The sequence below is a fragment of the Alligator mississippiensis genome, chromosome 1 (genome assembly GCF_030867095.1).
Source record: "Alligator mississippiensis isolate rAllMis1 chromosome 1, rAllMis1, whole genome shotgun sequence".
Classification (NCBI taxonomy): Eukaryota; Metazoa; Chordata; order Crocodylia; family Alligatoridae; genus Alligator; species Alligator mississippiensis.
Genome location: NC_081824.1, coordinates 159,576,958 through 159,600,177, shown reverse-complemented (window position 1 = coordinate 159,600,177; position 23,220 = coordinate 159,576,958). Strand labels below are relative to the sequence as shown.

The 23,220-nt window shown below is 42.5% G+C and overlaps 1 protein-coding gene across 12 annotated transcripts in view; it reads left to right on the top strand.

Annotated features, from left to right (window-relative positions):
* CEP170 (centrosomal protein 170) overlaps positions 1–23,220 on the top strand; it is a 181,111-nt gene that overhangs the window by 88,244 nt on the left and 69,647 nt on the right. For all 12 annotated transcript variants that reach the window (XM_059715932.1, XM_059715908.1, XM_059715935.1 and 9 more), the window contains one exon: positions 1,473–2,119. In XM_059715932.1, coding sequence (XP_059571915.1) covers positions 1,473–2,119 — 647 coding nt within the window. The remainder of the gene's footprint in view (positions 1–1,472; positions 2,120–23,220) is intronic.

Sequence of the window (23,220 nt, the reverse complement as noted above, 5' to 3'; positions counted from 1 at the left end):
CAGAAAAAATGATGGTTTGTTGTGTGATTGGGCCCCTGAAGCGCTCTACAGCTGTGCTCTTATGGAAGTGCACAGCTGCAGGGTGCTTTAAAAGTGCTCAGTTGCATGACAGTCTGAACCCTCATTATGTGAAGGTTCAGATAAAGGTGCTCCAAAGTGGAGCACCTTTGTTAAGTTCAGTCAGCCCACACCAGGATCAGGAGTGGGCTGATACAGCCCAGCCCCACCACTGGTGCTGTCTTCAGAATGGGAAGGGAGAGCTCTATCTGGGGTTTGCCCAGGCTGCACTGCAGGGTGGGGTGGGTGGATTGGAGAAGATGGCACCGTAGTTGTGAGGGGGGGTGGAGCTAGGGGGAGAACTGGACTTTGATTTCCTGCCGCTCCCCCAACCCAGCAGCAAAAGTCTTTTAGATCTACCAGGTTTGCTGTAACTCATGTTTCTTCCTGCAAAGCGCCATGAATTATAGTAGGCAGTGTATGTCTGTCAACACCCTTTATTACATGCCGGGGTTGACACCTGCACAAATCAGTATTTATTTAAAAATCAATTCATGGCTTAAACAAGAAGAAACTGTTCAGAGAGAGAATAGGAAGTTGGTGTTGCAATGATTACAGTGTACACAAGACTGCTTTGTCATAAGTTTAATCTGCTTAAAGTAATGTCTATTCTTATAAGTATTTTTTAAACATTTAAGGTAATAGTTTTTTCACTTATAAATATACCATATGTAATAAATACTTTGAAATCTATGGATAAAGTTTGCTAAGCATGTTACAGAGGTGGGTAAGTAGTGATACTCCATATGTCCATTGCTGCTCCACAGCATTGTTAGTAACTGGTGGGAAAATTCATTACACTTCTGTGAAAGTATGATAAAGGATTAATGCTGATGCTAACGAGATATTCCCTACCCCCTTTCTGGAAACTGCGGTAATTAACTGGATGGAAACCTATTCTAAAAACACACTATTAATAATGTTCCAAACCTGTAGCTCCCAGCAGGTATTCCAATAACAGTGAATGATGTGTAACTATAGCTGTCTTTTATCCTCCCTGGAGCATTTTCAGGGTCAGGTTTCTTTTTCTGGTTCAGTAGTCGTTTGTAATCAGCTGACTGCTTAAATAAATGTAATCTGACGGGGAGATATGTTGATGTAATGAGACCAAGCTCAAGTACAGCTGGTATGATATTGTCCATTCTGTAAGTCATTGATTAAATTGTTACAGATTAGAAGTTTGGTGAAAAACGTGATTTAAATGCATCTGTGTCACTGTTCAGCTTGTAAAAGGCTTCATTGTTTGACTGGTAGCAGTTGAATGCATTAGTTCGCAGAGCCTGTTACTGAAGATTCATTGGACTCTCACAAACAAACAACTATTTCCACCTACATTTTCATTTGCCAGCTTTTTTCCCATGTACTGTTTTGTTTAGTGTTTGTATTACTATGATTTCTTTTTGTCTTGTTCGCAGGAAATAAACATGACGACGGGACACAAAGTGATTCAGAAAATGTTGGTGCCCACAGGCATTACAGCAAACGGGCCACACTTGAAGAACATTTGAGGCATCATCATGCAGAACAGAAGTCATTGCACCAGAAAGTTCACTCTGCAGAAAAGCACCAAGAACAAGCTACTGTAAGTCAGACTGCCTTTATGATTGAGTTTTTTGATGAGGACCATCCTCGAAAGAGAAGGTCTTATTCCTTTTCTCAGAACGTGGGAGGTGTCTGCCCAGAAACGACTTCTCCAACACCTCATCCAAGAGCTGAGCGAGTGAAACAACCATCAGGAGACAAAACAGTTTCTTCACCTTTGCAGACTAGCTCTTCACACTACAGGACAGTACACGGTGTTCATACAAAACTGTTAAAGCAGAAATCTGAAGAGCCTTCTGCTGCATTACCTATCTTACAAACTGTATTGTTAAGGAGCTCTGGAAGCCTTGGGCATAGGCCAGGACAGAGCCAGGAGATGGACAAAAAATTAAAAAGCCAATCTGTGTCTGCTGCTACCGAAAAGGATAATGATGATGACCAAAGTGACAAAGGAACTTACACTATTGAGTTGGAAAATCCCAATTCGGAGGAAGTGGAAGCACGTAAAATGATTGACAAGGTAAGAAATGTAATACTTGTACCACTGTTAAAACTGAAATGTTTTGTGCAGCTAATGGTACACACACATCTGCTTTTCATTAAAATTATTTCAATACCACAATCATAACGATACAAGTTCACAATAATATGACTGTATTAGTGTAGTGGAATGTCTTAAAAATAACTGTACTGCATTGCCTTCAAATCTAATATCATTTTAGGATCTGTTTCAAGTATTCTTTATATACCAGTTTGATATTTCTGAATGTATTTTTTAAAGCAGGTCTTTATGTTTACATGGACTCATGCAGACTGAAACTAAAGATTATGATTATAATAATGCCAGAAGTCACTAAATATGGATTTACTCTATCCCTGTGGAAAAACTGACTTGTTTTAAATTATCTGATCTCTTCCTGTTTTTCAGGGTACAAAGAACAAAAATGACAAATAAGACTTATCTCATGTATTCCAGAGTTGTAAATTTAATATGTTGTATTTATAGTTTTTACTGCAGTAACTTTAACTATTTTTAGTATCAATCATACTCAGTGGAATGGAATTAAGAACCTACACACATACACATATGCTCTCTCTGTGCTCTGTGTGTGTGTGTTTTGCTGTTTGCATATAGATAAGCTCTTTCATTGATTTTTTTTTTTTAAGAATCTTTTGATAATTTCGGAAGACCTGACTTGAGTTTTCAAGATGAATCTCATGTTACAGCAAGTTTCTGAAGTCTTTATTTAAAGATATAACTGCTTTGTTTAATCTTTTGGCTAGCTGACTTTTGAAAACTACCTTTTTATTACTAATATTTCCCTTTCCTTAATAGTCTTTTTTGTATGGTAGGAGCTTCCAGGTTATACTTTCATAGGTATATTTTAGTCATGATATAAGTAGATTATTTCTAACAGTTATTTTCTTTATTAGTTACTTCATGGTTGAAGAAGGTATATTTTTCAGAAATAAAAAGAAATATAAAGAAAAAGGGTAGAACATAAAGTATTTTGAGTTAATGGCTGCAGACCTGTAACTATTTAACTCATTAGTTATGTTACTGTAATTGTATTGTATCCACAAAATAGGTAATTTTTTTTTTTTTGCTAACTGTGGTTACAAGGCACAGTCTTATCATTTCTGTGACTTTAGGAAAAATTATATATATATTATAAAAAAAAATGCTATATATATAGCATTTTTCCTAAGTCACAGAAATAATAAGACTGCCATGTGTATATATGTATATGTGAGAATGAGGTGGAGGTGTCTACTGTGGTTGGCAAGGATTGTTTAGTGAATGTTTAACAGTAGTGCCTGATAAAGAGTTCATCACCCCACAGAATTTCCATTAATACTAATTTAAATGAAGGCCACATGAAAAAAAAAACCCTATTTATAAAAGGAAAAGATAAAACTTGTGTTCTACATTGTTACTTTTTTTTAACTTGCCATCTAAATTGGAATATTTAAAGTAATTTACTCCGAGCCCAATTCATAAATATTTAAATCTGCAAGTAAGTTCTGATGTATGAACTTTGTTTGACCTGGCATCATTAAAAAAGAGGAACATTTTATGGAGGTCAAAAGACCAACTAATTAAGTAAATCCCAGCTGAACAAAAGCCACAATGTCTTTTCCCCATTTCATTTAACTTTGTTCATTCACTTGAGGATTCCTTCCCTCTTCACTACCCCTCCTCCTCGCTCCCCTTCCATGGGATAATACTGTGCTGTTGTCTTTAGGAAATAGGAATAAATTAAATATCCAAATATGACTTTGAATTTGACAGGGACCAGGTAAATGATGAATGATACTGAGTTTTCAGACAGAATCACAATTCTTGTGACTTGAGGTCAGGCAAAGCCAGTTTCAGATTCTTAAAAGCTGAGGCCATGTGAAAGGAAGGTAACTTTTGTATGTGTGTCTGTGTATGTCTGGAAGGAGTTTTCTGATATGATCCATATATACTGTTATGTTTAGTGCCAGCTTTCTGTAGGACAAAGGATGACCTTAACAAACAAGCTGCTTAAAAGGTCTGAGAAGGTTTCTTTCACTACCCATTCATTTTTCCAATTTGCTTTTAGAACACAAAAGAGCCATTTCCCACACTACTTCTTAGAGACTGAACCTAAATTATAATAGGCAATGTATTCTCAACATCTGAGAGGAATAAAACGACAAAGGGCATATTCTTCTTTTAGACTTTTCCCAAGACTGTCTTTTGAAGGGGGAGGGGAAAAAGATGCACTTTCTTATGAAGGAAGCATGTTTTGCCTAAGCATCCGATAGAATAGCTTCCACAGTAAAAACACTGCTTCATTAGAGGTAAGTCATTTGTCTGCAGTGCTGAATCTGACACAACAGCCTGAAAACCAAATAAAATGAGAGGAGGGAGTCTTACCCTGTCCTTGAAACGTAACATCAAGGAAACTTTTCTTAACCAACATTTGGTATAGGTAAAATTCAAGCAGTAATTCAATATCTTTAAACCTTTAACTAGAGGAATGAATAGACAGCTGCTAAAATGGAAGCAGCCTTGTGAGCATGCATAAACAGTCACAGATTAAAACTAAACCAGAAACTAAAATTTAATAAAATTATAAAATGAACATTTAAAAAAGGAGTTTTAAAAAATCTTTAAGAAACTTACCTCCTTTTGGTAGTGAAGAACCTTTTTTAATTTGTCTAACCTTAGAAAATTATGACACCAGGGTGGAAGATTTTGATCTTCCTCTGAATTCTTTCCCCCCCCCCCTTGCCCTCCCTCCCCTCTAAAGCATGAAATCTATTCTGAAGTATGTGCCTACCCTTATATTAAATTAGCACTTGGTATGTGGGGATGGAAATAAGAGTAAGAGAATCATCAGAGTCAGTCTCTGACCTTTTTGTAGTTGGAGAAAGCCAAGGTGCATTATGGATCAGCTGTTAAATAGAAATAGTCTAGATGTTAAAAGGCTGTCAAACTACCAAGGATCTCTATTCTTGCATATTTGAATTTTCTAATAGTTTACTGTGAATACTTGAAACATGAAGAGTTATATATAAATCTTTTCTGAAAATGTGAACAATGAAATGATAGTTTCCAATCATCTAAGGTTTAACTTCTCAATTTTTAAACTGCAATAAAAAAGATGGATTTGAATATGAAAAAATAAGAAGCTTAGAGATATTACCTTAAGGATCATAAGAAATTAGGACTGAAAGGGACCTTCAGAGGTCATCCAATCCAGCCTCCTGCTCAAGGCAGGATCATCCCTGACTAAACCATCCCAGAGAGAGAGAGCTAGCATGATAGTCTGAAGTTTGGTAGAAGGCAAGACCAAAGGCAGGCAATTATTTCGGGTGGAGGCCTGCTTACCGAGTTCCGAGGAGCTGTCAAGGGCTGCATGGGGAGCCCTGCCCCCAGTTGCCATATTGGGACCAAAAGTCCTGCCCCTAACCCCTGACCTTTGCCACCGGACGTCCCTCCCCTTGCCCCAGAAGTACTCCTTTTGGCAGGGAGAGCACTACAGTCTTGAAACCAGAAAAAAAACCCAAATTAATAATACAAAAAAAATAAAACGTCTACTATAACATCTACATCCTCCCCCTCTACGCGACACTGGTCAGGCCACAGCTGGAGTACTGTGTCCAGTTCTGGGCACCCCACTTCAAGAGGGATGTGGACCACATTCAGAGGGTCCAGAGGAGGGCCACCCGCATGATCCAGGGACAGCAGGGCAGACCCTACAATGGGAGGCTATGGGACCTGAACCTGTTCAGCCTTCACAAGAGAAGGCTGAGGGGGGACCTGGTGACCATCTGTAAACTCACTAGGGGGGACCAAAAGGGTTCGGGGGAGACCTTGTTTCCCCTAGCGCCCCCCGGGATAACAAGGAATAACGGCCACAAGTAGTTGGAGAGTAGGTTTAGATTAGACATCCATAGGAACTACTTCACAGTTAGGGCAGCTAGGATCTGGAACCAACTTCCAAGGGAAGTGGTGCTAGCTCCTACCCTGGGGGTCTTTAAGAAGCGGCTTGATGCCTACCTGGCTGGGGTCATTTGAGCCCAGTTTTCCTCCTGTCCAGGCAGGGGGTCGGACTTGAAGATCTACAAGGTCCCTTCTGACCCTACTTCTGTGATTCTATAATAACTTATTTTAATTTATTTAAAAATATTTTTGTGCTAATTCATGTGTGCATGAAGTGTATCTAGAGGTGACTGCATAATCATTCAAAATACAGTCCTAGTGTATGTTGTGTGTGAGCAGTAAGGGGGTGTATGTGTCAGGTGCGAGTGTGGTGCACCTTACCTTACTTTCCACTCGGATGGAGAGGAGGGGGGGACAGCTCCAGGGTTGCGAGGTCAGAAACCTCAGAGGCTTCTGGGTGGGGACTGAGGGAGGGAGGGGAGTGGGGGTGGGGGAGAGCAGGCAGCCTTGCTTCTCAGGCTTAGGCACCCGCTGGGTCCTGCTGCTGCTGGTTGCCTGTTACCTTTGGCAGGCAGCCTGGGGCAGATAAATTAATTTTCTAAACATTTTAGAGGCCCTGCAGGCCAGATAAAATGGGCTGGTGGTATTTTTGCTTGCCCCTGTTATAGGCTAACTCATTCAAAAAGGCATTGAGCTTTTGTAGGCTACAGCCTACTTGGTCATATGTTATGAATGGACTTGCAGAGAGATGGGATACTGATAAATCATCCCAGTCAAGTGTCCCTCTAATCTGCTCTTGAAAAATTTCTGGAGATGGAGATTCTACAATTTGTCCAGGTAGCCTGTGATGCTTGACCATCCTCACAGTCAACAAGTTCTTTTTACCTTGAACCTAAATTTCCTCTGATGCCATTTGAGGCCATTGCTCCTATTCCTGTCTCCTAGAGCTACAGAGAAAAGACCATATCTGTCTTATTTTTATTTGTCCTTCAGATAATTGAAGACTGTTACTAAATCTGCTCTTAGTGTTCATTTCTCCAGATTAAATAATCCTTGTTCTTTCAGCCTTTCCTTATGTCATATTTCCCAGGCCTCTAACCTTTTTTCCCTCTCCATTCGTTGCTTTCCAGTCTGTTCTCATCTTCATTAAAGTGTAGGACCCAAAACTAGACACAGTACTCCAGATGAAGCTTCACCAGTGCCAAATAGAGCAGAAAACTATTGCAAGAGACTCTCCTGTTAAACAACCTGGTATACCATTGGCATTTTTGCAACTTTGATAAAGTTTCCAAATTTTCAGATCTTTTACTTCTTTTTATAATTTTATTGGAGAGAATTGTTGTGAGATGCTGTTCCAATGTTATCTTACCACCATCTCAAATTGAAGAGATGTTAAAATGCAATTACAAAACATTTGGCTTGCTTTTTTTTCTCCATCTATAGGGTGTCCAAATGTAGCCAAATTGTGGACATGTCTTAAATTTAATCTCTGACATTTCTGGATCCAGGTTACACTTGGGCCTTTTAATTGCACTTTGAGGGCTACCTATGTAAGCAAATTGCAGGTACATTCTAAACTTATTTCACATTTATTTTGGTAGCAGGGAAATGTTTCTCAAATGTGCTTTGGGAAAAGAGAGCAGCTTCCTGAAAACTTCCTATGATATACATTGCAAGACAAAGTTTAGGCAGCATACACATTTAAAAAAAATTCAACACAGTTTGCCTCCCTATTCCAAGTGTGAAAAAAGTAATTTCAAAAACAATAAGTAAATAAAAAATTGAATTATTGTTCTTTTATATAATAAAAATAGTCTTCCTTTGGCATATATATAGACTTGGGTTTTTTTGGATATACTTTTTTGTTGTATACACACATATTTACATCAAATTAATAATATTGGTCTCTCTTGCATCTTAAGTATTTTACAGTTTTTATTTTTATTGCTTTGAGAGAGATCGTATGTCTCAGAGCACTGGTTCTCAACTTTTTTTAACCTTGGGCACTTCTGGTATCCTGGTTGAGAATTACTAGCAGAGTTTCCACAGCATCCATGGCTAGGTGGATTGTTTCAGTCTTTAGCATCATTTCTCATCACTCTTGGAATGTGTTTCCAATATCAGTTGGGGATGATTTTGTTACAGCTGTATACATAAAGCAGTGTCTCAACATGGGACATATGATGACAGCAATATGGAAGGTTATCTGTTTTGTTAAATATTCCTAATTGTGTGATTACCTACTCTAGTGGTGCTCAGCCTATGGCCTGCAGAGTCATGTCATCCAGCCCTCAGGACTCCCTACAGGTCTGGAAATGTAGCTGTGGAGCAGCAGTGGCAGCATTCATTGCTATGGCTCCCAGAGAGACAGTAGTTTATGCTGCCATCAGTCCTCCCCCCCCCCCAATCAAATTTTCAGACCTGTGGGGAGCCCTGTGGGCCATATGATATAGCTCCATGCATGGGATTAGGATGGCATGTGGGGCTGAACTGACGTGCCATATCGCACCCTTGGATTGTCCCCATTTCACTCATCTAGCTCACAGGGTTGGGTAGGTTGAGCACTGCTGGTCTACTCACCCTCTTTATCTCAGGAAGGTACTAAAAGCATTTATCTAAACTGGAGTTTAGGGCACCAACCGTTTGCCCTAGTAGGCCTTTTAAAAAAAAAAATGAGGAAAAGTAGCAGAATGGGGGGGGGGGGGGGTAAGAGAAATTCCATAGTTCTCTTGTATCTGTCCTTTATACAGAAAATTCAGTTAAGTAATATGCCAGACTTTTCCCCTGTTGGAGTGGTGGGGGTGTGGGCTGAGGCTCAAGTGGAGTGGAGGACAGGGCACGTTGCCACACCACACCCCGGCCAGGACCAGCAGGGTGATGCAGGGAGGGGGATTTAATCCTCGCTCCATCCCCTCTCCCACTGGCATGGGACACCAGCTGACGTCTGCCTGACAGGGCCACCCCTTTCAGACAGATCCCAGCTGGGGTCCTGTGCTGGTGGGAGAGGGGAGGGAGTGGGAATTAAACTGTCCCCCCTTCACCTCAGGCTGCTGGCTGGAGCCAGCCTCTGGCCACTCCCCCTGCTACTTGAGTTGGGGGGGAGGGAATGCCTGGTAAGTGCTGCTTCCCCCTTCCCCTTCCAGGCACACCCTGGCTGGGGACCAGGCAGGCCAGGATGGGGGCTTAAGCCACTCCCCAATCATACTCAGCCTCCAAAAACTAACTTGCAAAGATTGAATTGATACAGGGTGGGGCTTCTTGAATGTCTGTACTTAGCCCATGGGAATTACTTATAAGAGAATCTCTAATTATTAGGGCACATTTTATGTTGTATTTCTCAAGACAACAGATACTGACATTCAGTGTGTTTCTGTTATATCCACAGAACTTATGGATCTTATCACCTCCTGTTTTCCCTTATGTAAGCACACTACCTTTTACAATCCTAATATTTGTGTCTTTCATGCCATCCTAAAGATGTCAGTCACTTACTCCACAATCAGTGTCTTAATTTTATTTCCTTTTTTCTGTCCACCAAGATTGTGGGTGCCTATTTCATAGATTCATAGATGTTAGGGTCGGAAGGGACCTTAATAGATCATCAAGTCCGACCCCCTGCATAAGCAGGAAAGAGTGCTGGGTCTAGATGACCCCAGCTAGATACTCGTCTAACCTCCTCTTGAAGACCCCCAGGGTAGGGGAGAGCACCACCTCCCTTGGGAGCCCGTTCCAGACCTTGGCCACTCAAACTGTGAAGAAGTTCTTCCTAATGTCCAGTCTAAATCTGCTCTCTGCTAGCTTGTGGCCATTGTTTCTTGTAACCCCCGGGGGCGCCTTGGTGAATAAATCCTCACCAATTCCCTTCTGTGCCCCCGTGATGAACTTATAGGCAGCCACAAGGTCGCCTCTCAACCTTCTCTTGCGGAGGCTGAAAAGGTCCAGTTTCTCTAGTCTCTCCTCGTAGGGCTTGGTCTGCAGGCCCTTGACCATACGAGTTGCCCTTCGCTGTACCCTCTCCAGGTTATCCGCATCCTTCTTGAAGTGTGGCACCCAGAATTGCACGCAGTACTCCAACTGCAGTCTGACCAACGCCCTATAGAGGGGAAGTATCACCTCCCTGGACCTATTTGTCATGCATCTGCTGATGCACGATAAAGTGCCATTGGCTTTTCTGATGGCTTCGTCACACTGCCGGCTCATGTTCAACTTGGAGTCCACTAGGACTCCAAGATCCCTTTCCACCTCTGTGCCACCCAGCAGGTCATTCCCTAGGCTGTAGGTGTGCTGGACATTTTTCCTCCCTAGGTGCAGCACTTTGCATTTCTCCTTGTTGAACTGCATCCTGTTGTTTTCTGCCCACTTGTCCAGCCTATCCAGGTCTGCCTGCAGCTGTTCCCTGCCCTCCAGCGTGTCCACTTCTCCCCATAGCTTTGTGTCATCTGCAAACTTGGACAGAGTACATTTCACTCCCACGTCCAAGTTGCTGATGAAGACATTAAAGAGTATCGGTCCAAGGACCGAACCCTGCGGGACCCCACTGCCCACACCCTTCCAGGTCGAGACCGACCCATCTACCACGACTCTTTGGGTGCGACCCTCTAGCCAATTTCCTTTCTGCCTTGCTTCCCTGACTTTTTTGGTCTGTCCTAACTGGTCTTCCTAGCATTGTGCATGACATATGAGCAACTTCTTTACTTAACACTGGAAAGGATGCTGTGTGCTAGGGCTGTGAAAAGCTTTAGTAGCCAATTCGATTTGGAGGAGATTTGGCCCAGTTCGGGGGCTGAATCTCGAAACTAAATTGAAACAAGAGGCCCATTAAAAAGTTTGAATCTAATCGGAAGCCTCTGAATTGATTCAGGCAGTTCCTGCTTGCCACTGCAGGGAGCTGGACCCATGCTCTGTGCTGGTAAATAGCGGGTGGTGGGGCTGGAGGAGAGGGACCCCCACATGGCCTAATCCCCCGCCGGCTCCTCCAGCCCCTCCCCCCCATGGCTGCACAGGCCAGCCACAGAATCCCAGCACTTTTTTTTTAAAGCCCCGCATTCATCGACTGCAGCGGCGATTGGGATCTTTGGGGGCTTGTGGCAGAGCCCCCTCCCCCCCCCCCGCCCCACGCAGTGGCAGGCAATGGGGATTGACCCCCCCGCCTGGCACCTGCACAGCAGCTGTTGCATCAAGTGGGTGTAGCACTGCTCGACAGGGTGTCCTGGGGCTCCGTGCACTGTCTGGGAACTGATGCCCCTCAGGCTGAGTGCTGCCGGGCACCGGGTGACTGCTGGAGCCGCCCCAGCTCTGGGACAGCGTGCGGTGCCCTACCGAACCATGTTGTACCCACACAATGTGACAGCTGCTGCGTGGGGGCCAGGTGCTTCATGGGGGTGCTCCGCCACAAGTCCTCCAAGGCCCCAGTCACTGCTGTTGCTGCAGGCAGTGAGTGCGAGGCTTTTTTTTTCTTCTTTTTTTTTTAAGTGCTGGGATGCTAGGGCCAGGCGGCGCAGCCTGGGAGTGGGCAGGAGGTGGGGCCCTGCTCACCGCCACCCGTGCAATTCAGAGGAGATTCGGCCCAACTTGGCAGCCAAATCTCCAAATTCAAATCAAGTCGGGACAATGACTCGAATCACTGAATGGAATCGCTATCCCTCCAAATCAGCCAAATCCAAAGCTGAATCGAATACTTGCTGCTTTGCACAGGCCTACTGTGTGCCCATGCTTTCTATTATTTTGGACAGCAGCCTCAAATTGCACTCAGCTAATGGTTTTATTTTCTTTAATACCTGAAACTTTAAATTTGGTTGCTTTCAAATCACTCGCTTCTCAAATGCAGCAGGGAGGATGAAAACGTTCAGCAGCTCTTGTGCCAGTTTGGCCCAGTGGGGGAAAATAGGTGATGGATGAGTCCTCCATTTAAAATATAATAATTGAAAAGGAACCCTTCTCTTAATAGATTTAGAGGTAGGGAAGCTAACAGGAGGAAGCTTTTGAAAAGTCTAGATCTTAAGTATGTGGAGTGAAGAAACATGCAAGAGCCAGTTGACTGCCCTGTCGTACCTCCAGCCCCAATCAACAGAAAGGCGGGGGAAGAAGACAAGTCAGTCCTTGTCTCTGTCACGCATGCATTTTCTTTTTTTTTTTTTCCTTTCTCCCCTCCCCCACCAGACTCCTGTTTACTCTCCCCCACAAAATATTCCCTACACTCCTGTTTAATGAGGAAGGTAGCTATGTCTGCAAACCACCCCGTTATTTGTGTCTGCACACACACACGCATGCGCACATACACCCACACACATGCGCGCACTCCAGAAGCAACCATTTGGTTATGGTGTTGAAGATTTCTGTGGTATTTGACCTATTAATATCTGGGTATCTGACATCAACTGGCACAGTTTTAGTAATTTTTGTGGTTTCTCTCAACATTGTGCAGCTACTAACATATTTATGTCTAAGATTTTTGTATTCATTCATTATATGCTACAAGGTTCTGTAACTAAGCATTTGTATATTGATGAATTTCTGGAGTTCTTTTATTATAGTGCTACTCCCTCCAGCTTCTTACGATCTAACTGCTTTTTCTCCAAACCTTATACACTTCCTTTCTATTTATAAGATATAGTTTTATTACAACACTTTATGAATTTTTTAATGTTGAAATGGCATCAAAAGGGACTTCGGGAAAGAGTTCATCAGCCAGCAGTGTTTCAACATCCAAATATTCAACCAGGGTTTGTAACTCAGATGTTATTTATTATTCTTGCTTTATTATTTAACTTTAATGAATGGAGCATTATAAATTAAATCTGCTTATTGTGAAATAAATGGGAAAATAAATACATTAACATATAAAGGGAAGGTATGGTTAAATTCTAGCTATCCTTTGCTTATATATCTTCTTCACATTTTCATGAGTACAGTTGGATACTACCTGGATTTCAGTGAGTGATATGTAAACATGTAGAGTGATATGCCTGATTATGTCTTTCTCTAGAAATGTCAGGTTTCTTTGGTTAATGTAAAAGGGAAAGAGAGCTGCGTTTAGTTACAACTTCCTGATTTCCTAATATTTTATTGGTCTACATTTTTGAGAGGAGGCTTTAAAAAGGACAACGTTATCTTGTCTAGTCCAGAGATTTCAAGGAAGCAAGACCATTCCTAGGACAGTAATATTCTTAACCTTCCAGCTAACACCTGAATGAAAGTATAACAACAATTCAGTTCAGGACCTTGATGTGATACAGAATTTGTATTTTTAATGTTAAAAATGTTCCTAGAAAATGTATCAGTAAATGGAACAGAAGAGGCGTTTTGTTTCTTACCTCATGCAAATACCTATCATTAGACATGTCTGTTGCATATGTGAACAAAACACTTTTCTTTTCCTAATGAATCCATCAGAATTGCTTTCTCCTTATTTGTGGTGAATGAGAGAATTTGCAGCACGGAGCATTTTACTTGATTATGTATTACTTTTTTCTAGCCCAAGAAAAAAGTTTTTAATCAAACATGCTCTTTGATATCCAGCTTTTAAAAGTAAAAAGCTTTTCTGAACTTTAGAAAATGCAAGTTTGTCACAGATATTGAAAAAAATTCAAATGGCATGTCTAGCAGCTATCCTCAAGTTCCAGTTAAAAGAATATGCTATCTGTCAGTGTTTAAAATTTCCTGTTGCTGTTTACCAAGTACATTGTCAGGTATTTGGCTTTAATAAAGGAAAAATAATCTGTTGCTGGTTCTGTGTGTGTAGAGAGTATAAAATATGCTTATGGTGCAGTAATGAGCAAAAAGCAGCTGCTGGCCTAATCAAGGCTTCTCTTAAAATCCCTGTATCACTTTAATTTTGAAGCTGGTTAAAACACAGACTTTCCTTCTCCTGATTGGATGTTCAGCCTGTCGTGTTATAGGCCTGTATCATTTTGTAAAGATTAAGGTAACATATCCAGAATTATTAAGATGGTTCAAATGGAGCTTTGTCATCCTAACTTTTACACACACTCTTGGGTTATATATATTTTTCTTTCTCTCTTTTTAAACCAGTTCCAGTTTGCCAGCTGCATTGTAGTATGTTTGACTGAAAAGATTACTTTGAGTTTGTGATTAAACTGTTGAACATTTAAGTCCGCATCTTTCTGTACTATTTCTTCACATTCCAGAGGCTGATTACGTTATATAAAATTCCTAATCATAGCTAGCCAGGAAAACTGAAATCCCATCATGGCTGCCAAGCTACCTGTAGAAATATCGGACTCGGCCAAGAATTTTAAAATTATTTTGACCCTATATATATATATATATATATATATATATATATATATATATATATATATATATATATATATACACAAAACAAGTAAAAGAAAATTGTAGGGTCAAAATAATTTTTAAGATTGTTTTATTTTTTATATATATATATATATATAAACTAAATAAATAAAAGTAAACAATATATTTTTTTATAAGGTTGTGGGAAAAGTGTTTGTGTTTCCATTCTTCACCGATAAAACCGTTCTTCCATTAACTGCAGTCATACTAAACTGGCTGGTGGGAATTAAAATCTTAGAAAAGTCTTTAAACATAATGATTCTGCTGTATTCTGGTTTTGTTGTATATTGACATCATAAAATTAGTATTCTAGGTTAGTTTTTATTTTTAAAATTAAAATTGACTGGGAAATAATTTTTATTTTAATGTCCCAAAGTAACTTAATAAACAAATAATAGCAGAGAGATTATATAAATTGTACCATCTTCCTGTGAATTTTACCAACTTTCTGTGCTTTTGTTTTTCAATTGTTCTATCAGGAGTTCATACAATCTAAATAAAATATTACCCTTTCTGATTTCATATGCACTTTTTTTACTCTGGATGTCAGACTGTTTGATGGAAAAATTTTGCCTTGGTGTCCGCCTTGATTAAAGATAGTGTGTATATTTGGCTTGTCTTTCAGCCTACCTTCTTTGAAGACCCTTCCTAGGGTTTCTGCTTTTTGTTATTTTTCATTTCATTTTGCCTGCTTTTTTGAAAGAGAAGGAAAGAGGTAAAGAGGACTTGGTTGGTTCCTTTTTATCCTGCACCCTCCACTTCCCTCGCTCCTTACGCTCATGCATTACACGCATGTATACCCATCATATGAACACACAAATGCTCTTGAGTCCTTTCAAAAACAGAATATTTCAAAAAGGCAACATCTGATACATTCTAATTGTGTGAACAATCTGAGAACAATTCAAGTGTAGTAAAACTGGTCCTGCTTTATGTCTGGATGAAGGAGTGTTAAAATCGGGTAGGTTTTGCTGCATTTGATTTGTTCACAGACTGTTCGTATATAACAGCTAGCGTGTACCAATTGCTGCCCTTTTCAAAAGTTCCTGTTTCAAAAAGGCTTAGAGCACTCATGTGTCCACTTACTCTCGCACACTTTTTCTTTTACTGTACCAGAAGATGCTTCCATCTTGGTAATGTTTACTTCTAGTGGCCCTCCTGTCCCTTACATTTTTATTTAAAGGACTAGGAATTCATTTGATTTTTCCTTATTTGCCAAGGAAAAATTTAGCTATGGCTTCTTTTTGCTTGCAGTTTTTAAGATCTCCCTATTGTGTGATGGTACCATCTCGTCTTCAGATGGGCACACCCCATGCTAAATAGTCTGAGCACCTGCTCAGGAAACAGCCTTTTACCAATCTACCCACCCTTCCAGCCTGAAGCTAAACTTTCATAGATGGCAAGCCTACTTTAAGAATGGGTTTGCAGAAAAAAAGTTCCAAATGGAAGAGACTTCAAATAAAAAGGACAGGGGAGCAGAGCACTGCTGAGAGAAATAAAAGGGGGTTGAATAAGACAATTGGTAAAAAATATATATATATTTAAAAAATCCAATCATCTGTCTGGGATTGTGTTAAATATAGCCTAAACCAAGAGTATGTAGTCTTATCCCATTATTTGGACAAGAATTTATAAGTCCTTTGACCCTCAAAGGGTTAATTGCCTTGTTTATCCCCGTTGACCTATTCAACCTATCTTTCCCTGTGGACTGCAGAGAAGCCATGCTAACTTAGTAAAGAACAGCTCATGGCTAAAACAGTTCTGTTAGAGGCTTCTGGTATTGCTGAGGCTGTATTTTAGTCCATGGCAATAGCAGTCGTCATGAGCTACCTTTCTTGGTGGCATGTTTCCAGTTTCCTAAAGGAGGATTAGGCCACTGTGAAGAACCTTCTTCTGTTCAAGGGTACAAAAATCAGTACTGTGTTCCAAACCATAATAGACTTGGGCTACCATGAATGCTTTTGTCAGCTTCCAAGTGAAAATGGAAGTATCATGTATGCTACATATTGAGCTTCCTAGGCACCATCCACCTTCATCAGACATTTGATCTCTGATGCTTACCATTCTTCTGAACTGTTCAAGAAACACCTTCAGTTTCACAGCATTTGTCAGCTGCAGAGACCACATTGTAGCCTGCTTCTAGCAATGGCAGAGCATTTGATGGAGCTGAGGGATAGGCAGCCTCTGTCAGCATGGTTGTCTGGTGCCTCTTGAGTCGGGGGGGGGGGGGGCACATGGCTCCCCTGACACACATCAGCAACTGGGGGGGGCGGGGTCCCCCGGAGGGGGTGGTCCCCCACGGCCGATTTCATTGTAAAAGTGGCCATGCCACTTCCGGAACTCCCGCAGCCACTTCTAGAAGCAGTGCAGCTGCTTTTGCTGGTGGCCCCGTTCCCTGGCAGGCACTCGCAAGCAGGGCACTGGTGCTCCCACCTGCCCACCGGCTAAACAGGGAGTGCGGCCTGATGGGGTGCACCGGTGCTCTCAGGGGGTGCATGTACACCCCCGTGCACTCCCTACATGTCACCCTTGTTTGTCAGAACTTACCTTCTGTAACTACTTGGCATCTTTCCACACTGGATGGGCTCAAATTACCTGGACTACTAGGTCCTGGGTAGGATAGCAGTTAGCTATACTGTTTAGTTCTCTGCCCAACCCTAATTTCCCCTCGGTCCCTTTTCAAGGACCCCTCTCTTCAAATCCTGCCTCAGCAAAGATCCTCTCCTTATTAGGTTAGGGTCAGCTTGCATCCATATCAATCTTAGATCATATCTCTTTACTTAGAGGACACTTAAGCCCCCTGTGTGAGTTATATCTATTGTACCATTTATTACCTTATTAATTACACAATAAATTTAGACTGGCTACATATGCAAATGTAATTCTCCTGGCCTTAAAAAGGTCCAACCAGCTATAGTTATTGCTTTAAAATGTGTAATAACTTTATAACTGGTTTTTATCCAGCTTTAATTTGCACATGGCATGATTGTATGGATCATACATTATGTCCAATCGCGCCTTTACCTGCACGTGTAGAAGGGTCCTACAGGTCACATCTCTCCACTTATTTGTACATCATAAGACTTTTACACAGATGATACCTGTAACTTGTTGTGGGATAGGTCTACTAGTAGCACAAGAATTCTTTTATTTGATCTCTCCAGAATGATAAGGTGCTGTCAGTGGTAGATCCAGGGCTCTGCTTCTGCTTCCAGACCTGCTGTCTCAGTATAGATGTAGAGGGTGTTTTACCCAGACTTACACTTCCCATATCTTAAACCGTGAAGGCTAGATGCATCTTGCAGGTAGAGCAAAGATATTTTGCTCAGGTTAGAGAGATTCTTATCCACAATGAAAAAGATCTCCATTCGGTGCACCTAACTAATGAATTGGCCTAAATTCTTGACTGGGTGTCAGGCAGAGGGCATTAATCCTAGTCTGTCTGTTCTCCCTGATAAACTGGCTTATTTACTGGAGTTCAGACCTCATGACCATCTATCTGTCTTTCTTTCAGTTAAAGTACACCTAGCAAATATCTCAATCCTTTATCCATCTGTAGACATCCAGATATGTGTTCCCATACTCAAACCCTCAAATTCCATAAACCCTTGGCTAAGGTATTTTCCTGTTTGGAATCCTGTTCCTCAATGGGATATGAATTTTCACATCTTTAATGGTTCTGTAATTTATGCTGTTTTTATATATTAAGCCAGGCAGAAGGCAGGTAGATATGCATCTTATGGACTAAGTAAATAAAGAGATACAGATAGAGATAGCTCTGTCTGTCTGTGAGGGGGGTGGGTGTTGGGTGTTCATGAACTCAAGCTCACTCCATCATATGCTGTGACAGGACAGCATAGATCAGTGTATAAAATGGTGTGGATGATTTAAATACAAAAGGTGGGAAGGCGAGTTGAAGCTATTCGCTCCACTTCCTGTGAAGCAACATTCCTATTGACAATTATCACAGCAAGAAAGGTTGGAAATCCATAGTCAATTTTTTTTTTTTTTTTTCAGTATATTACTTTCTGTTCAGACAAGGTAACTTTTGAGAACCCACCTACCTAAAATTTTATCTGAAGTGGTTACTGTTTTCACTTGCATTAACAAATGAACATGCTGGTGTTCATCCCAAAGCCTCATGCTTTCCAACCCAAGACCTCATTGCACTCACTGCATGTCAAGAGAGCCTTGGCGTATCTATATAGGACCAAGTTTTTCTGAAAAAAACCATAGCTTATCTGATTCCCTAGCTTAAACAAAAACAAACCAGGGGTACACCTGTGTTAGCCCAGACACCATCTGACTGGGTATTGGCTTATGTGAAAATAAACTTTGAGACCAGTAAGGTGGAGCTGCTGTCTGAAAAAGCCCAGACCATTAGAGCTCAGGGTGCTTCCATAGCCTTCCTACACACTGTTTCTATAAGTGATAATTGCAGGGCAACCATCTAAACCTCAATCCATTCCTTTATCAAGCGCTGTACAATTGTGAAAGTATCCAGGACTAATGATGCATTTTAATGGTCCTTCAGTTGCTATTTACCTGGGGTCTCTAGGACTTTCCCTGAAAGTGTGCATTAGCATTGCTTTGGAGTTGCTCACAATGTGAATATGCATACGGACAATCACTGAAGAAGAAAGAACTCCAGTAACCCCAGAACCCTTGTTCTCTTTTTTTCTTCAGAGTTGTATGTGTTATAAAATTGTGGTTCAGAAGAAACAAAGTAGTAGGATATACACACTGCCCTTCTTTCCCTTTGTGTGGGAACTTAAGGGCAAAACTATAGTGCACGCAAAGACAAAAAATATCCAGTCAAAAGCTTGTCATGTGTATAGTCACAGTGAAAATAGTGAATGTAGAAAACGCATCTGAAAGGACTTTAGTTTCTATCAGGTAATACTTTTGTGTCAAGATTACCTTATCTCTCTAAAAGTATTTGGAATAAAGTAATGGCTTTTCTCCTTTTATTTCTATACCTCTTCTTTACACAGATGCTTCTAAAAACTTTTACTTCACATTGAAACAATCCTAAGAGCCCTTCAATCAATGGGCTTATGTTCCAGTATGACTATAAAATGGAAGGGGTGTGTGTGTGTGTGTGTGTGTGTACACACACATATCACAAGCTTTCCTGAGCTGAAGCTCACTTCATCTAGTACTGTGAAAGGAAATATAGAAAGCAGAGTATAAGAAGGACAGAAAAATTAGAAGACAAAAGCCAAGTGTAGCGGGGGTGGGGAGAAAGGGAGGGGAAGGGGGAGAGCTGGGAGAGACGAGCAAACAGTCAGTAAGCCCATAGGAACAAAGGAACCATCTTATGCAGACTTGTATCCAATGTTCTGTATTCATTTATAGTTGCTGATATTACTAACATAAGGTTCTTTATTGAGAGCTGCTGGGTATTTTCTCTTGTTAGTTTTGAGACCTTCTCCTGAATGAATTTCAGGTGAATTTCAGATCCTTTATCTGTGAAACGAGTATATATATATATGTGGAAGTCAGACAGACCAGTAGTATAGAAGCTCACAATTCTCTTTCTTTCTCCCCCACCCCCCCCAGTAAACTTGATTTTTCAAAGTCCAGTTTTAAATCTTTAGTCTGTATGTGTCCTATAGCTTGTTCAGCAGCGCCCTTTACTGTAATTCCAAAAGTAGTTAGTTTACAAGTGTTTTTGTAGGTATACTAAAACACATTGAACATAACTAATATATAATGAGGGGTTGTTCAGAACTAATTTACTCTGAAATATAAATATTAATAACCAGTTAAATATTAGAAAAGCAGGCAATTATTACTTGCCTTTTCAAGTAATAATTAACATACATTTTACTAGACTGCTGTGGTATTTGTGATAATCCATTTTATAAAAGTAAATGTCAAACACAAAGTTCTCTGTATTTAAGTAGTATCTGAAAGGTTTTGAATAAAATTGTCAACCAAATAGGGAATTCTGCAGTGTTTTTAACAATCAAACAAAAAAAACCCCTTTAAATATTTCTCGGCCTTGTTACATGGTAATTTTAAGTGGTTTCTGGAGCTCTTAATCCTTAGATCAGCCATGTTTTATGCTGCTTAAAGCAGTCATCATTCATTTTAAAGTTATACCACTCCAGGGCAGGATTATCTCTAATCTGCCTAATTTTGTCCTGTTCCATTAAGGTGGTCACTTGCCACAGCTTTTCTACCCAAGTTGGAGTCCTCCAGCATCCTAGGATTCAGTGGGTGAGAAGGGACACTGGAGTGCAGCAGAGCCGGGCATGGTGCCTCACCCCTCTGGGACATTGGGTAGAATGCAGCCTCAGGTTACCTGGTGGCTGTGGTGCCTCGTACTGCCCCCTGGAACGGCTCACTGCTCCGACCAGCAGTGGCATGGAGTGGGGGGCAAGCTCTGGAGAAAAAAGGATTGGGTCCCTCGGAGCTGAAGCAGTGAGCTAGTCTGGGCAGCAGCAGAAGGCACCACAGCCACCAGGTGCTCTTGGGCTGCAGTGTTGGCTTTGCCCAGTGAGAGCAGTGAACCAGTCCTACCCCAAGTGTATTGATTGGCATTATAGCCAGTGCCAATAAATACAACAGACTGAAAAACAAACACACAAAATGTTAAGATGTGGCTGACAGCACTGACTTGTCTTGTACTTTCTTCCTTTCTCAAGTCCTTGTGACAAGATATTTAGCATAACTTACAGATTCGTTGGACTCTGATGGTGTGCTGTGAGTGCTTTTGCGATGGCTTTGAAATTGTGATCTCTGGGCTGTCAATGTGCAACTTGGCACCTGTGCTACCCAAGCCCCATGGCTAGCACTAAGAAACTTTTTACTTGGGCTTCTAGACTTGCCCCTGCTCACCAAGCCCCTAGTGGCAAGTCCCAACTGTGCAGGTGAGGTAGTCACAGTCTCATCAGCAGGGATCCTGGTTTTCTGTGATTAAAAAAATCACAGATTCTCAGATAAAAATCCCCAAATCCATGGTTAAAATTAAATGCCCCCCCACAGCCTTGCTGGTGTTCCTCACTCCCTCTCCCACAGCCCTACTTGTACTCCTTGCCTCCAACCCACAGCCCCTGCTCTCAGCCCTGCTGGAGGGGGTCCCCAGCTGCCAGGCCTATAGGGCCAGGGACCCAGGTCCACAGCCCCCTGACTTCGGCGGAAAACAGCCGCTCCTACAGCAGATGCACAAGTTGGCTCCCCCCCACCGCTGCCTGCTGCAGGCTTTGGTGGAACCAGGTCCCAGTGGCAGCGTGCAGTCCTGGGGGCAAGGGAAACCTGTGCCCCCAGATTGGGGGGGGGCAGGGCAGGTGTGCGCTGCTGCCCCCGTTCACACAGAGGAAGTGTGGCCAGGGCATCATGGAGATTGCAGCAGCAGGCAGCTTTTGTGCATGTCCCTGCTGTGCCCTGCCATGCCAGTTGCGCACACTGCACTCCAGAGGGCCTGGGGGAGGGCAGCAGGGCAGGGAGCACAGCATTTGTGGGTTTGCAGCTGGCTGGGCACTTCAGCTGGGAGAGGCAGGGTTTGCAGTCTGCCCGCTCCCGGCCGGAGTGCCTGGCTGGCTGCAAACCCTGCTTTCTGGCCAGAGAGTGCCAAAGCTAGCTGAGGGAGCAGGGAGGTTTGCAACCGGCTGGGCACTCTGGTTGGGAGGGGGTTTGCAGCTTGCCCACTCCTGGCTGGAGCGCTCAGCCACCTGCAAACCCCTGCTGCTCCCAGCCAGCTGCAAACCCCTCTTCCCAGCCAGAATGACAGGCCAGGGAGTGTCCAAGCTGGCTGCGGACTGAGGGAGCAGGGAGGATGTAAACCTCCCCCGCTCCTGGCTGGAGTGCCCAAGTCATCTGGGGACTGAGGGAGCAGGAAGGTTTGCAGCCAGCTGGGCACTCCAGTTTGCAGATGGCCAGGAATGGTCGGGGTTTGCAGCCGGCCGAGCACTCTGGCCGGGAGCGGAGAGGCTGCAAACCCCCTCCCAGCCTGAGTGCCCAGTCAGCTGCAAACCTCCCCGCTCCCTCAGCCCGTAACCAGTTTCTTCCCACAGCCATGCCCCGCAACCCCCCAAGCCCCACTTCTCCAGCAAGAAGAGTGAGCCTGAAGCAGCCTCCGGTAAGTGCGAGTGTCAGGCCCCACCCTTTTCCCTCTACCTTCCCCTCCCAGCAGGGTTGAGGGTTTCCCCGCCCCTTTTGCAAGCAGTTCTTGTAGGCTGGGGCTCTTTGCAAAAGGGAAGAATAAGTGGGTTTCTCTTCTAAAAGGGGAAATCCATGTTTTCTCTGATAAAAATGTGAAAACCATGGTTTTCTGTATTTTTCTGTGGGAAACGGAAAACCCAGATCCCTGCTTATAAGCTGCCACCATATCGCCCCTAAGCCTGTGCTTTTCCAGGCTGAAGAGTCCCATGATTCTTAGCTTCTCTTCATAAGGCCTGTCCTCTTGCCCTTTGATCATGCGTGTGGCTTTCCTCTGGACTCTTTCAAGCTTCTCCACATCCTTCTTGAATTGTGGAGCCCAGAGTTGGATGCAGTACTCCAGCTGCGGCCTCACCAAGGCCGAATGCAGCGGGAGGATGACATCCTGAGATTTACTTGAGAAGCATCTATGGATGCAAGCCAGAGTTTTGTTCACTTTACCAGCTGTGACATTGCATTGGTGACTCATGTTCATCTTGTGATCTGTTGTGACCCACAAGTCTCTTTTGGCTATGGTGCTAGCAAGCATAGCACTGCCAAGCCTATAAGCGTGTTGCGGGTTTTCCCCCCCCATCAAGGTGGAGTACCTTTCATTTTTATGTATTGAATGGCATCAAGTTTATATCTACCCACTTACTAAGCCTGTTCTGATCAGCCTGGATCACCAGCTTATCCTCAGGTGTGGAAGCTCTACCCCAAAGGTTAGTGTCATCAGCAAACTT